Below are 15,689 nucleotides of genomic sequence, written 5' to 3'. Positions count from 1 at the left end.
TACCACACCCTGAATAAAATCACTGTTTGAGTTGTTTTCGAAGGCAGTGTACCTGCGCAGCCCTGCATTTGTCTCGTTCCTACTCGAAAAATGCTGCATTGATTTTGTAAATAACTTTTTGACAGTTCCTTATGGGATTTTCTTTGGGGCTCGATAAGGCCGAGGAAAAGAAAATTCATTTTGTTCATTATTTATCGAGCAGTTTGACAGGGCGAGGTACGGAGGGGCAACGTGTACCAGAAAAAACGCCAGTGTTACGTATGTCTTATGTATGTGGGCGAACTGTCCTTGTAGTGATTTCGAGCAGTTTTGAATCGTGATTTGAAAAACGAAGGACAACGATAGAAACTTTTTACAAATCACGTTTTACTTAGAAAATGCAGATCTCTCAGATGATTTAAAAAACTGATATAGCTAAAGAACCCAATTAGAGCCCACGATATGGCAATCCACGTTCGACGTTTCACTGCTTGTACGTTTGTTGTTGTTGCAGTTTTTCAAGCTGCAAAGCTAAAACACGATGAAAACCGAAATCTTTTAATGTCGGCAATAATATCAAAAGTGATTTTTTATTGTTTTATTTAGGATAGGCACTCGTGATACTAGAGCTACCGACCAGATAACATTCATTTTTCACGCTTCTGGATCCGAACTGCATCCAAGTTGCGATAGATCGAACATACGTAAAGCAATTTGACCCATGCATTTTCTGTCAAAATAGCGTCAACATAATGCAAACGTTTCCATTGTGCTTGGCCTTAAGCAGTGGCGTAGCGTGACCGGGTGACACCCGGGGCGGAAAATTTGGTGTCAACCCTTTCCCCCTGGGTGATGCCCCACTAGGTTGCAGTGAAATCATTTTGTTAAGCATAGTTCCAAGCGAAGTGAAAAAATTGACAAATGAAAAAGCGTAAATTTTCGCTTGCGAAATCTGTCGTGAAAATCCGTTTGAGGAACACGCAAGTATTTCACCAGCCTGCAGTTTACAGTTTAAGTGAAAGTGCAAAAATCACGAGTTTACACTCTGAGCGAAATGAAAATTGGCTGCAACTGACAGAACATAAACGCACGCAAGTTTTCGCTTGCTGCTGCTTTTTTCACAAGCGTTTGTATGCGTGAAAAAAATAAACCCAGTGAAAAAGATGAGATCCACAACCTTCGATTTCGCTGGATCGCATTTGTTTACAGTTCCAAGCGAAATGAAATTTTCGCAGGTTGCATTTTTCACGAGCGTGAAAAAATGAACATTTTGTAAGAGATTTTCACTTCGCTTGGAACTTTAAATAGGGCTTTAGCAGAAATTGTGAGAGTTAAGCCTGTATTACACTCTTTGTCCAATGGTCAAATATTTGACCTTCGGACATAATGGTCAAATTTATTTGACATCATGGTTGTTGTTTGCCCATGTAAAAATTAAAGAGTGACAAACAATTATCTTCGACCAAATTTTTATCTGTCAAAAAGTGACAAATATTTGACGCTTGGTCAAAGAGTGCATTAGAGCCTTTAGTACGTTCGTTTTCAGTGGGCTAAAGGACGGAAAGGTAAGATTACACACAACCACGGATATGAATGATAGGGTTAGTAACGAAGGGCTGAAACTCAAAAGGCTGAAACCCGAAAGACTGAAACTCGAAAGGCTGAATGCACAAAAGGCTGAAACCACATGGATAACAAATCTTTATAAGGTGACAGAGTTCAATGTTTGAGTATTAATTGGTTTGTGCAATGGAAAATTAATTTTCGGCAACATTTGAATCTATACACACTTGATTTTTGTACACGTTTCCTAGATGATTCAGGGCGAGACAGCCGAAGGCCGCGAGTGTACGTCGACGATCCGCCGTCGGAAGCGCCGGCCACTGCTGGGGGGCAGCCCCCCGCAGAAATCACCTCTGTTCGTTCGTTTTCCTAGGTCTACTGACTCGTAGAGGTGATTCCCTAGTTTAGCCCGAACGAGCGATAGCGAGTATGGACAGCATACATCTCGGACAATCGAGTCGGACGTAGGCCGCGAGTGTTTTTTTTAGAAGTGAAAATCAATGCTGCATTTTTCAAGTGGGAACGAGACAAATGCAGGGCTGCGCAGGTACACAACCTCCATAAACTACTCAAACAGATTTCTTCCTGAGTGTTACGTATGTCTTATGTATGTGGTTTCAGCCTTTCGTAGTAGACCCGAATGATAATCACTTACTTCAAAAGTGGTGCTGCCAATAAAATGAAGTTCAGAATACATCAGTGCGTCTTGAACTGTCCTACAGATCAGACGTTTTTTCGGTTGCTTGTGGACTGGTCTTTGACTGCCTATAGCTTCAAAGTTTGTGTTTTGTCAGTGTGTCTTTTAAAGACTACCTGAAAGTTATTTCCCATCAGTCTTTCTCAAGACTACCTACTTTTGAATTTAACATTTGTTTTAACTTTTTTCGTATCACCTGAAATGGCTGGACGGAAAAAGAAACCTCGCATCGCTGCGGGGAGGAAAAGAGAGGCATCTCTTTCTGACACTTCGAGTGTTATTTATATATAGATATATATATAGATATTTTGCCTGAGCAAGAAGCTGGTGAAATGGAAGTTACCAATAATGAAACTATACAAAATATAAAATCTTTAAAAAAGGAGAAAGTTCCACCTATTGTGGTAACTATTTCTTCTGAATTTAATATATTCAAATAGGAACTTTCAACGTTTGTTTCTGACGTTAAAGTTACCTATCAAATTGGCCGTAGAGGTGATTGCCGCTTATTAGCCGACTCAGTAAAGGGTCGTGATCGTCTTGTTCAGTATTTAACTGACAAGATGTACAAATTTTTTACATATGACACCAAGAACGCCAAGCCGTTCAAGGTTGTCTTGAAAGGTCTCACCAACGATCAAACCGTTGATGAGATCAAACTTACTTTAACAGAATTACTTGGCATAGCCCCTACCCAAGTAATTCTAATGAAACAAAAATCACGAGGCGAAAACAGTCAGAGAACTGGAATTTCCCTTGTTAATTATTTAATTCATTTTAACCGCAATGAGGTTAACAACTTAAATTTTTTTGAAAAGCACATGCTTTGTATAATGTGCGTGTAAAGTGGGAAATTTATAGGAAGTATGGCGGAGGTGAAAAGCTAATCACCCAATGCCGTACTTGCCAACGTTATGGCCATGGTTCCAAATTCTGTAACATGGACCAAAAATGTCTTAATTGTGGAGACTCTTCTCACAAAAAGGACACATGTCCTGTGAAAGAGGGTAAAAATTTTCGCTGTGCGAATTGTAACGGCAACCATATGTCAAATTTTTATCAATGCCCAGTCCGTTTAGCAATTGTTAAGGCAAGGCAAGGTAAACAAAATTCAATTTCTCAATTAAAACCAACTTCAAAACAAAATTCTCCAAGCGTACCAGTGACGCATAGTTTACCTACTCTTTTGCATACCCGTTTAACTTATGCACAGGTTACAGGTAGTTCGAACATTATACCGCCTAGTGTTGGTAGTTCGAAAATGACCGTTAATATGGGTAAGCAAAACACGCTAGAAAATAATTGTACACCTATTACTCCAGCTAATATTGCTGCCGAAAATATTTTTTCTAATGTCAACTGCCTGGGGCCTATTACGGCAGGTAAACTTTCTTTTTTGCAACAGGCAGTGTTCGATCTTATGAACGCCATATTGCAGGCAAAATCAATGTTTGAAGCCATTCAAATAGGCACAAATTTTACTATTAAAATTGTTTCTAATTTAAAATTTAGCAATGATTTTAAATAAAACAATTAAAATATTAAATTGGAATGCTCGCTCATTGAAGGCCAATGAGAATGAGCTTTTTAATTTTTTAACAGTAAATAATGTGCATATTGCAATTATTACTGAAACATTTTTGAAACCTAGCATAAAATTAAAATATGATCCCAATTACGTGGTTCATAGATATGATAGGATTCAGGGTTCCGGCGGTGGAGTTGCAATTGTTATTCATCGCCGAATCAAACATCGTGCTCTTCCCCATCTTGAGACGAAAGTTATTGAAACTTTGGGAAATGAAGTTCAAACTGAACTTGGAATTTTATTTATTGCCGCAGCATATTTACCATTTCACTGCACACGCTCAAAAGCTCAAAAATTATTTTAAAGGTGATTTACAAAAACTCACCAGAAATCGTTCGAAATTTTTCATAATCGGCGATTTTAACGCTAAACATCGTTCATGGAATAATTCTCAAAGTAATTCCAATGGAAAAATTTTATTCAATGATTGTTCTTCAGGATACTATTCTATTTTGTCTCCGAATAGTCCTACATGCTTTTCTTCTGTAAGAAACCCTTCAACTATTGATTTGGTGCTTACAGATCAAAGTCATGTATGTAGTGATTTGATCACACATGCTGACTTTGATTCTGACCATCTTCCAATAACTTTTTCTTTATCACATGAATCAGTTTTAAACCCTATGAGCTCTGTTTTTAATTATAACAAGGCTAATTGGGAAAGATACAAAACTCATATTGAGAGAAATTTCAATAATGAGCTTGATTTGCAAAACGAAGTGAATATTGATTCCGCTTTGGAAGCATTAAAATGTGCAATTGTTGATGCCTGGAATTATTCTGTTCCAAAGGCTCAAGTGAAATTTGATTCATCAATAATTGACGAAAATCTTCAACTTCTAATTCGTTTGAAAAATGTCCGCAGACGTCAATATCAACGTTCTCGTGACCCTGTTTTTAAAACTATTTATAAAGATTTACAGAAAGAGATTAAACATAGATTTACTCTTCTGAGAAATCAAAATTTTGAGACTAAAGTTGAAAAATTTAAACCATATTCAAAACCATTTTGGAAGCTGTCGAAGATTCTTAAGAAACCTTCAAAGCCTATTCCAGTTTTAAAAGATGGTGAACGTTTTCTTGTATCCAATCAACAAAAGGCTCAAAGACTTGCTCAGCAGTTTGAGAGTGTTCATAACTCAAATTTGAATTTTGTGAGTCCAATTGAAAATGACGTCACACGTCAATTTGATTTAATTTCTTCCCAGAATTTTTTACCTGCAGAAATAATTAAAACTAACTTGAAAGAGATTAAATCAATTATTAAAAATTTCAAAAATATGAAAGCACCTGGTGACGATGGAATCTTTAATATACTAATCAAACATCTCCCTGAGAGCACAATGGAATTTTTAGTGAAAATTTTCAATTGCTGCTTCAAAATTGCATATTTTCCCAAATTATGGAAAAATGCAAAAATTACTCCCATTTTAAAACCGGATAAGAACCCAGCTGAAGTTTCAAGTTATCGACCAATCAGTTTGCTTTCTTCAATAAGTAAACTGTTTGAGAGAATTATTCTTAACAGAATGATGTCACACATCAACGAAAATTAAATTTTTGCAAATGAACAGTTTGGATTTCGCCATGGGCATTCCACAACTCATCAATTGCTCAGAGTTACTAATATGATACGAGCTAACAAATCTGAAGGTTATTCCACTGGAGCTGCTCTTTTAGACATAGAAAAAGCATTCGACAGTGTTTGGCATAAAGGTTTGATTGCGAAATTGCAAACTTTTAATTTTCCAATTTTCCTAATCAAAATTTAAAAAAATTATCTTACTGATCGAACTCTGCAGGTTGTCTATCAGAATTCAAAATCTGATAGATTTCCTGTCAGAGCAGGTGTACCTCAAGGTTCAGTCTTGGGTCCAGTCCTGTACAACATATTCATTTCAGATCTTCCTGATTTGCCTCCAGGATGCACAAAGTCATTGTTCTGCGATGACACAAGCATTTCCGTAAAAGGAAAAAGTCTTCGTGTCATATGCAGTCGATTGCAGAAAAGTTTAGATATTTTTTCTTCCTACTTGCAAAAGTTGAATATCTCTCCCAATGCTTCTAAAACTCAAATAATAATTTTTCCGCATAAGCCTAGGGCTTCTTTCCTCAAGCCAAACAATAATCACGTTGTCAAGATGAATGGGGTTATTTTAAGTTGGTCCGACAAGGTTAAGTACTTGGGACCAATTTATGATAAAAAACTTATTTTCAAAGAGCACATTGAGAGTATACAAGCAAGTGCATCAAATATACGAGATGTTTATATCCTCTCATTAACAGGAATTCTAAACTTTGTTTAAAGAACAAACTTTTGATTTACAAACAAATTTTTAGACCAGCAATGCTTTATGCTGTACCGATCTGGCCAAGTTGCTGTTCAACAAGGAAGAAAACGCTCCAAAGGATTCAGAATAAAATTCTGAAAATGATTTTGAAGCGTCCTCCTTGGTTTGGTACACTCGAATTACATAGACTTACTGGTGTTGAACCATTAGAAGCTATGTCAAATAAAATTATTAACAATTTACGACAAAAATCGTTGCAATCCTCAATTGCTACGATAAGCTCTCTTCATAGCCAGTAAGTTAGCAATTAAGTTAGTTGTAAGTTTACTTCCCCTTTTCTGACAAGTAGGTTTAAATCCCTACGAATGATAAGTCCTAATTGCGAAAGCAAACAAATCCTAACAATTAAAATTACAAATTTCTAACAGTGTTGAGAAGTCACCATTTGTGATTGGACACACATACTCATTATTTACTAATATTTATCATAAATACTTAAGCTACTAACAAATCCCCCCTTAAAAAAAAAAAGTGCAGAATACAGAAAACACCTGGGCAATATTCCACACAGCAAACAAAATCCTTGCGAACTAGAAACAAACGAAAATTTATCCTGAGTTTTTGCAGCCTCTGATGATGAAATTCAACAGCGCTAAATAAAATCGACCGATCAGGGATAGCGTGTGTGAATGTAACTAATTAGCATGGACGAATGGCTCACGAGCTGTTCATAAGAGTCGATTCGCAACGATGAGTGAGTGGTTCAAAGCCGCTCTTGGAAAACAACCGTTTTGTCCTACAGTCCCTATATTTACAGTCTTAGCCCATCGAAAGATTCGGAATGACCGTCAAAGAGGACAATTTTAAATACTGGTTTTAGAGCATCTCGGGTTTTTTCTAAAGCCCTTCTTGCTTGACTACTTTACGCGCAACGATGAGTGAGTGGTTCAAAGCCGCTCTTGGAAAACAACCGTTTTGTCCTACAGTCCCTATATTTACAGTCTTAGCCCATCGAAAGATTCGGAATGACCGTCAAAGAGGACAATTTTAAATACTGGTTTTAGAGCATCTCGGGTTTTTTCTAAAGCCCTTCTTGCTTGACTACTTTACGCGGATTTAAAAAAAATGTGTTTTTTTACGCGGATTTTTTAATTACGCGTTTTTTTTACGCGGATTTTTGAATTAGCGCGTTTTTTTACGAGGTTTTTTTTACGAAGTACGTATCTCCCGCGTAAAAAAAACTACAATAACTGTACTAAAATGATTCTAATTAATGGACGCACTAGTCTAGTTCCACTACAAAAAAAAACTGTTATAAAAGAAACCAGTCGTAAAGAATTTTCATTGACTGGTTCCCTTTATAACAGTTATAACCCCTTGTACTCAATGAAAATGCTAACCGATTTCGTTCAGTGCAGATTTTTTGAACTGTTGTTTTCGGGTTATTCGCGTTGAGAGATTTTTAAGGCTATTCGCACCTACGTGAACGCTCATATGTAATTGTCAAAATGTGCGTGATGACAAAAGTAAAAATATTTCCTTCCTTCTTTTTCGCATGCAAAAACCAAACATATATCAGCAACACCGTCAACGCGATTTAGCACTGGTTTCAAAATGGTTGACGAAGCACAGAAGAGAGAGAAAAAATCTTGACTCGTTCATTACGTTCGTGAACGTTCAGGTTATAAGATTGTCGTAGCTTTGGTACGTGAAAAAAAATGTTTTTCTGTGATCTAGTTATATTAATTTTAAGTTGAAACTGTCGCGAACAGCTTCGTTATTATTAGTCAAATATGAAGTGCAACAAATAATAGCTAAATTTATCGAATTGTTTCACAAAATCATAATTCAAGTTTCCCACGTGTCGAGCGAAAAAATGCCGAATGAAAAAGTCGAATATTAACGCAAGCATTCGTTTAAACTTTATCATTTCAGTTCTTAAATTTCTTCCGGAAGTCCCTATTTAACTCAAGATGGGTAGGGAGGACAAAGCTAGCTGGAAAGCGAGTTACTTCGTAAAAATCGTGGTAAGTATTCTTTCGCCAACATAACCTCAAACGTCCACAGGCAGTTTTCTTGTGATGAAAATTTACAAAGTATCTGAATAATCGGCTTCCTTGCTTGAATAAAGCTGAACCCAGGAAGTATACGATATTCGGAACTGGTTAAATCTACCTCATGTCTGACAGTTATTGTTTAAAATATCAAAATTTGTATTATTTCCACAAAGTTACTTATTTGTTTTGTTTCTTGATTCCAGCAACTGCTCGATGAGTACCCAAAATGTTTCATTGTTGGCGCCGACAACGTTGGCTCACGCCAGATGCAGACCATCCGTATGTCGCTCCGTGGTGCGGCCATAGTTCTTATGGGTAAAAACACCATGATGCGTAAAGCAATCCGCGGTCATCTGGAGGAAAACCAGAACCTTGAAAAGCTGTTGCCACACATCCGTGGCAATGTTGGCTTCGTGTTCACCAAGGGTGATCTGGTTGAGGTCCGCGATAAATTGATGGAAAGCAAGGTCCGTGCTCCAGCTCGTGCTGGTGCCATCGCCCCTCTGGAAGTCGTTATCCCAGCCCAGAACACCGGGCTCGGTCCAGAAAAAACTTCCTTCTTCCAGGCTCTGTCGATTCCGACCAAGATTTCTAAGGGTACGATTGAAATCATCAACGATGTGCCCATTCTGAAGCCAGGCGATAAGGTCGGAGCTTCCGAAGCCACGTTGCTGAACATGTTAAACATTTCGCCGTTCTCGTACGGGCTGCAAATTCAACAAGTTTATGATTCGGGATCTATTTTCTCTCCGGATATTTTGGACATCAAGCCGGAAGATCTGCGCGCCAAATTCCAGGCAGGAGTGGCAAATCTGGCAGCGGTTTCGCTCGAGATCGGATACCCGACGTTGGCTTCCGTACCACACAGCATTGCCAACGGATTCCGCAATCTGCTGGCTATTGCAGCCGTCACCGAGGTTGAATTCAAGGAAGCCGAAACAGTCAAGGAGTTCATCAAGGATCCGAGCAAATTTGCTACTGCGGCTGCCCCGGTCGCTGCCGCCGCCGCTGCTGCACCAGCTGCTGCCGCCAAGGAGGAAAAGAAGGAAGAATCCGAGTCCGAGGATGACGATATGGGCTTCGGTCTGTTCGATTAGGCATTCGGGTTACTTCATCGTGTCGTTTGCATGTTATACCATCCTTTATCAGTGTCTGCTTCGGGGGCTAATACTCTTGCAATTTGTATCCATCGTATCTACTCGCCCGGGATTTGCGACAACGGGTCCTCATGGCGATATACGATTGAAAGTGTAAGATAGTTCCACTTCCGAATTGGGTAGTATGAGAGGATGAGTAAGCATCAACATACAAAAAAAGATTTGTATTTTCTTGAATAAAATACGTTGAAAAACAAAAATTAAACCAATACACTAAGGTCGCTTTTTACGCGGGGGATGCGTTCCAAATTTGTATGGGCCCGCGTAAAAAACGACTTTTTTGAGTTGCAAATATAACAAAGAGAACCATCCTAAAACGTTCAAATCTCATTTGAATATGATAGTGGCCAATGTAGAGACCAAAATGCAATATTTTAAATTTTGAGTATTTACACCAAAAATTGTGAATTTTTTCAAAACTGATATATGATCACTCGTGGCCTAAAACGGAAAACGTAATTGAAATGAGGTCGATATCTTGTACCGTTTTTAAGTAATGGAGGAAAGTAACCCGCGTAAAAAGCGACCTTACTGTATTGTTTATTTCAATACTGTCTACCTATTTGTTCGACTCAATCGAGAATGAATATACCTTATACCTCTATCGGAGTAACCATTTTCAAAGGATCCTGCTCTACTTTTGTCTAAGAGAATAAGGCCCGTAATAGTAATAGACCATTTGAGGGACTTTTTAAAATAGTTGATCGTTAAATTCATAAGTAAGATTTTAGAAGAAAAAAACTCCCACTCCTGTGAGTGTGTCCGTTTCATCCAATCGGGAGACGTGTTCTACGGAAACCATATGGATGCTGAAGCAGTTATGCTTGGACGGGTAGTACAGGTTACAACGATCTATTTATTGATTGATAAACTGTCGAGAATCTTTATGAGACATTCAAACATTTGTTAAAAAATTACTACTCAAACAGTAAATTTCAAGATGTATTTCGTAATATTCAAATGGCCCACATCAAATATCAAAGGTTCGGTAAAATGGATAAGCTCCCACAGCGGTAAAATGGCACGATGATCAAGAACTGTCACTCGGCGGGCATTTCTGGACGTTTGTAAACAGCATTCACATGTGGTATGGTGAATACTGCGAACGAAAAACACGTTTTTGCTGTTGATTTCCTTTGAATTATTAAAAAAACATCGATAGGAAAGTGCCATTTTGCCATTTAATACGTTGATAAGTGTTTATCATAGTTGAGTGAGGCTTACTGCCTTTAAATCTGTAAAATCATGGTGTACGTTGAACCGTCTTTTCCACGCGGCCGAAAGGTAGAAACGGAAGAAGACAAGCAACCGCGGAAGAAATTCAAAAAGAATACTGTGAGTTACGGCAAAATTTAGCTAGCTGATTTAAACGTTAATATTAACTTTGTATCATTGTTGCAACAGGAATATGGCGCATCTACTGCTAACGAGGAAAAACCGCAAAAACCTCGCCCGAAGGAACGCCACCAGCAGCGGTTGGAACAAATGGAACAGGAGAAGGAAGAACTGGAGCATAGTGTCACTGCTGCTGCCCTAAGCTTTGAAACGATCCAGGTGGGAATGCTGGTTATGGGCTGCGTGTATAAAGTGCAGAAGATGGAGGTAACCATTTCACTTCCTGGTCGGCTGTTTGGAACGGTTCCATTACTGGGAATATCCGAAACATACAGCGATCGTTTACGTTGCTTGGTAGTGAAGGCCAATACAACCGAAGAAGAGGCTCGCTGTCCGGGTCTGAAAGAAATCTATCAAGCCGGTGAATTGGTGTATGTAAAAATCAAAGAAAAGCATGATAAGGACAAACGGCTTGAGTTGACGCTAAACCCGAAAGAGCTGCACAGTGAGTTTCACCGTGAGCATCTGGTCGAGGGATTGATTTTAAGTGCCACCATACAGGACGAGGAAGATTACGGCTACCTGATGGATATTGGCATTAACAACGTTCGAGCATTTCTACCTACAGCAAATATTTGCAAAAATCAGATGGAAATTGGGACGAACATTTATTGTAAAATTGAAAAAATAACTTCAAAAACGAAGACCTCATGTGTCGTCATTTTGAAAGCGTTTAAACCAACCGAACCACGGAAGTTGAAGGTAGAAAAAGCTAACATCGATGCCCTTGTACCGGGATCCGTAGTAACATTCACGGTGGAAACGGTCCTATCAAACGGTTTACAGGGAACGTTATTTGACGATACCGTACCAGCTTTCGTGAACGAAAATATGCTGGAGAAACCGCTCTCAAAACTGTCTAACTACGCGCTTTTCCGCCAGGTTCAGGCACGCATTTTGTACGTCATGCCACTGACCAAGCACATTTTCCTTACGTTGGCCAACTATGACTGCAACAAGGCCACGGTGAGCGATCCAGTGGAACCCGGAACTATCATTCCTGATGCTAAAATAATTCACACAAGCCCTAAGGGAGTGTGGTTCCAGATTGGCAAGAAATTCAAAGGTTTACTGCCGAAACATATAATACGAAACAAGTACGAGCAGAACTACGACGAGAGCGTAGTGATGGCCAAATATCAGGTAAATTCCTTACACAAGGTTCGCATTATCCGTTACGAAGCGCTCGATCGCACCATGATTGTGACGGATGATGAAAAGTATCTCGAAATCAAGTATTTCACCGTTGGCGACCTGATGATTGGCGATATTTATGACTGCCGAATCGTCAAGGAGCTGGACAACAATCGAGGTTTCATGGTTTCGGTAGGCAACGTAAAAGGGCTGCTGACGGCGCACGATTTTGAACCACGCCCAGCGCTTGCGGTGAATCGAACCGTAAAACTTCGTTTGATCTCGTGCGAGGAAGATCGCAGGATGGCCCATTTCTCGAATCGTTCGGAATTTATGAAAAAATCCGCAAAGTTGCTGAAGGATAGAGAGAATGTTACGGTGGGTCGGTCCTATCTGGGAATGGTGATCAAGGAGCAGGAGAAGTACTTTGTGGTTGCCTTTTGTAATAGAATCACCGGGATTATGTTTAAATTTTGTCGGGAAGTGGCTCAAGATCAGGAGCAAATTGATCGTTTGAAAGTTGGATCTTGTGCGTTGTTTAATGTGCGCGAGGTGACGGAAAATGGGCAAAAAATTACACTTTCGATTCCGCTCATTTCTGGCAGGGACAAGCTAGGCCATACTGCGCTGGCAACCGTGACCGGTGTCTACGCTACTGGAGCGGATGTATACCTTGTGAAGGAAAATGAAACGGGCGTAATTCCTCCGGAAACGTACTCGGATTTTCCCGAACACAACGCCATCTTCCAAAGTGTATTGGGTGAAGGGGATAAACTGACGGTGGTGAACATGAAGGAAAACGTTTACAGCTGCCGGGATGTTCTTTATTTCCGACGCAAGCCTACCCAGGTTAAGGACGTAAAGCTTGGTCAGATACTGCGTGCCTACTGTCAGGGCACTAATTCCAAGGATGATAGGATACTATTTCAGTTAGCGTTGAAAGATTATCCCCGAGTGATAAGCTTGCGAAAGAAAGAATTTTCCAAGCATGTACAGGGTGTGCAGATCGACCACGGGCAGGTTGTGCTGGTGAAAGTTACTACGAGAATTCCGAAAGACAATGGGGTGCTGCTGCGTGTTTCGGCCAAGTTGAAGGATGTTTGCTTGCAAGGAGTGGACGAAGTCGTACGGTATGTACGGTCGTACTTGATGGATGTCAAGGGACTGCTGGAAAGGTGAGTTGTGTTTTTTGCTGGACTTTGAAGAAAGTGATCACCGCTTTTCTTTTATTCCAGGTTTAAGTTGCGCGGTAAGGCATTTGCCAATTATGATATTGGTCAGGTGGTAACATGCATAGTGGAAAGTTTTGTTGATAATACAAACAAGAAAACAGCGGTAGTACGACTAGGTGAGGATGAGGCATCTGCAAAGGGAATCGCTAACGTAGATGGCGACTGCAAAGTTGGTGATGAGCTGAAGGGTCGCGTCACTTGGACGGACGTTGAACGACAACTTGTTCACGTTTGTGTGACGAAAAAATATCTCAAACACGTGGTGGATAAAGAATCATGGGAACCAGCGGACGGGTTCCTAGATGTTGATAATCCGAGGGAATTTATTACATTATTCAGTAACAACTACGTCGCGGTGGGCTGTCTACGCAAAGTAGAATGTCCCTTAGTAATTGTACCGGTGAAATGCCATTACAATGACTTTGAGCCGATTCAGGTTCCGAAGAAAACACGAGCAGTTATGGTGGAAGTAGCGCAAGAATGCGTGTTCGGTTTGATCGAGGAAAGTTTCGAAAAGTATAAGGATTTGAAATTTTCACCGGAGGCGAGAATTCGTCCGGAATCAGATAAACTTTGCTGGTTGCCGGACGACTATGAGGAACCCATTCTAGAAGAAAAAGAAGACGAAGAGGATAGTAACGAGGAACAGGTCAATGATGTCAAAGTTGGAAGCAACAGTGATTCTGGTATCGATAAAGGTAAGCTGCAGGGTTTTGTTATTGAAATTTTAGAGATCTTGTTATGATTTTCGTCTATTCGCCTCTAATTCAAGCTCTTCGTTCTTCATTTTCAGATGACGAGGCGCAAGAGAAGCCGGTGGAGAAATCAATCAAAAAATCTAGAAAGAAACAAAAGAAACGAAAGAAAGCAGAACCCGGAAAACTTCTCAGGATGAACGCTGCTGCCGGACCATCACCGGGAAAAGTTCTCAAGCCAAACAAAAAAAGAAAGAAAGCCGCTATCAAAAAGGTAACCCCCACAATTCCCCTCGTTATCAGTCAACTGGATGGTGCGGACGACCGACTCGTGTTCAGCAAGAAAGACAAGCCCTCCAGGCCTGGCAAACATAATAAAAAACAAGCAAAGTCTTTTTTTGGCCCACGCCCGACTGCTAAAGCTGTTGAGAATATCAAAACTAGCATCAGTCAGTCGGGCTCCGCTCAGCTACAGTCGCTTCAGGAGCAGCATAAAATGCAAGAAACCGTATTTGGCAGAAAACGTTCGAAGCAAACGGCAAAAGATTGCCTGCCGGGACCAGCGAATTTTTGGGCCAGCTCGAAGTCCACCGCCGAACGAAATGCTGCAAGCGAATCGAGCGACGACGAAGACATCGTCGAGAATCAACCGAAGAAGCGACTCACCGGTAAGGAACGGTTCGAAGCCATGAAGCAGGAAGAGAAACGTATCCGGCAAATCGAGGAAGAACTTGCCGACGCTACGGTAGACCCGCAAACACCGGACCAATTCGATCGGTTGGTTCTTTCCCAGCCGAATAATAGTCTGCTCTGGATTCGGTACATGGTGCTGCACATGGAGTCTGCCGAAACGGAAAAGGCACGCGCCGTGGCACGCAAAGCTCTGCAGACCATCAACTTCCGCGAGGAAGCGGAACGGCTGAACGTTTGGATCGCCTTACTCAATCTTGAGCTTCGCTACGAAACAGTTGAGAAGTTTAAGGAAGTTTTGGCGGAAGCAATACAGTACAACGATTCCTACAAAGTGTATTCACGCGTCACCGAGGTATTGATCGATTGTGGCAAGGTTCCGGAGGTTCTCGAAGTCATCGACATTCTGCAGAAGCGTTTCCGTAAGCAGCCGGAAATGTGGCTTTTGATTGCGGACTGTTACTACAAAATAGGACACACGACGAAGGTAAAACCACTGCTTAGTAAAGCCCTCAAATCACTGGAGAATAAAGAACGTATGTTGTCAAACTTTAATCGTAGTTAATACTATAATTACAGTTTTTAATTTTCCTTTCCACAGACATCCCGTTGATAGTGAAGTTCGCTTTCCTACACAACCGCAACGGCGACCGAGACGAGGCGCACTTGCTGTTCGAGCAGATTCTTACTTCGTATCCCAAGCGAACCGACATTTGGTCACAGTACGTGGACCTACTGGTCAAGGACGGCCTGGTCGAGGCGGCCCGCCAAACCTTAGATCGGGCTATCGTGCAACGGCTACCGATGCGAAACATGAAAACCCTATACACCAAGTATGTAGCTTTCGAGGAAAAGCACGGTGATCGCGACTCAGTCCGGAAGATCAAACAGATGGCCGCTGACTATGTCAAGCAGCAGCTTAGTGCGAATGGTGAGGACCGGAAGAATTGAAATTGAAGTTGTACATCCTTTTCGGTTATTTTATTGAAACGCTATAATAAATATAAACAAAATGGTTTGTTTTGCCTTATATAACATTTTAATTTGTGTCCGTAAAATATTCAAAGTTCCATGTGTCGCAGGAGAAATTGCCACTGTACACTGTTGGTGAATCTCGGATTGATGCTTGGCTCTGTGTGGGCAGAGGAAGTAGGAAGAAAATAATCGATCGGTTACATATGAACAACGCTTAATTGGAGAGATTTGTTCCG

The 15,689-nt window shown here is 40.5% G+C and overlaps 2 protein-coding genes across 3 annotated transcripts; both read left to right on the top strand.

Moving 5' to 3' along the window:
* The first annotated feature begins 7,743 nt into the window (after positions 1-7,743).
* LOC129733361 (60S acidic ribosomal protein P0) lies at positions 7,744-9,537 on the top strand. The gene is made up of 3 exons (XM_055695188.1): positions 7,744-7,822; positions 8,054-8,145; positions 8,379-9,537. The coding sequence occupies exons 2-3, from the start codon at positions 8,092-8,094 to the stop codon at positions 9,270-9,272; spliced, it is 948 nt and encodes a 315-aa protein (XP_055551163.1). The 5' UTR covers positions 7,744-7,822; positions 8,054-8,091; the 3' UTR covers positions 9,273-9,537.
* An 857-nt stretch (positions 9,538-10,394) lies between these two features.
* Positions 10,395-15,481, top strand: LOC129733357 (protein RRP5 homolog). Of its 2 annotated transcripts, none has more exons than XM_055695180.1 (5): positions 10,395-10,667; positions 10,737-13,036; positions 13,097-13,791; positions 13,887-15,014; positions 15,080-15,481. In XM_055695180.1, exons 1-5 carry the CDS (start codon positions 10,578-10,580, stop codon positions 15,427-15,429), a joined length of 4,563 nt encoding a protein of 1,520 aa, XP_055551155.1. In that variant the 5' UTR covers positions 10,395-10,577; the 3' UTR covers positions 15,430-15,481. The 2 variants fall into 2 exon arrangements, with proteins under 2 accessions (XP_055551155.1, XP_055551154.1); XM_055695179.1 differs by having other exon boundaries at positions 13,866-15,014.
* Positions 15,482-15,689: the final 208 nt, after the last annotated feature.

The sequence above is a fragment of the Wyeomyia smithii genome, chromosome 3 (genome assembly GCF_029784165.1).
Source record: "Wyeomyia smithii strain HCP4-BCI-WySm-NY-G18 chromosome 3, ASM2978416v1, whole genome shotgun sequence".
In the NCBI taxonomy this organism is placed as follows: Eukaryota; Metazoa; Arthropoda; class Insecta; order Diptera; family Culicidae; genus Wyeomyia; species Wyeomyia smithii.
Note: the sequence above shows the minus strand (reverse complement) of the source record. Positions and strands in the feature narration are given on the sequence as shown.

Bases quoted from the DNA above. Each gene is read 5' to 3' on its own strand.
- LOC129733357 (XM_055695179.1), top strand. From the start codon at position 10,578: ATGGTGTACGTTGAACCGTCTTTTCCACGCGGCCGAAAGGTAGAAACG. The intron at 13,037-13,096 runs GTGAGTTGTGTT...CTTTTATTCCAG, and splicing joins GTCAAGGGACTGCTGGAAAG to GTTTAAGTTGCGCGGTAAGG. The intron at 13,792-13,865 runs GTAAGCTGCAGG...CTCTAATTCAAG, and splicing joins TGATTCTGGTATCGATAAAG to CTCTTCGTTCTTCATTTTCA.
- LOC129733361 (XM_055695188.1), top strand. From the start codon at position 8,092: ATGGGTAGGGAGGACAAAGCTAGCTGGAAAGCGAGTTACTTCGTAAAA. The intron at 8,146-8,378 runs GTAAGTATTCTT...TCTTGATTCCAG, and splicing joins GTTACTTCGTAAAAATCGTG to CAACTGCTCGATGAGTACCC.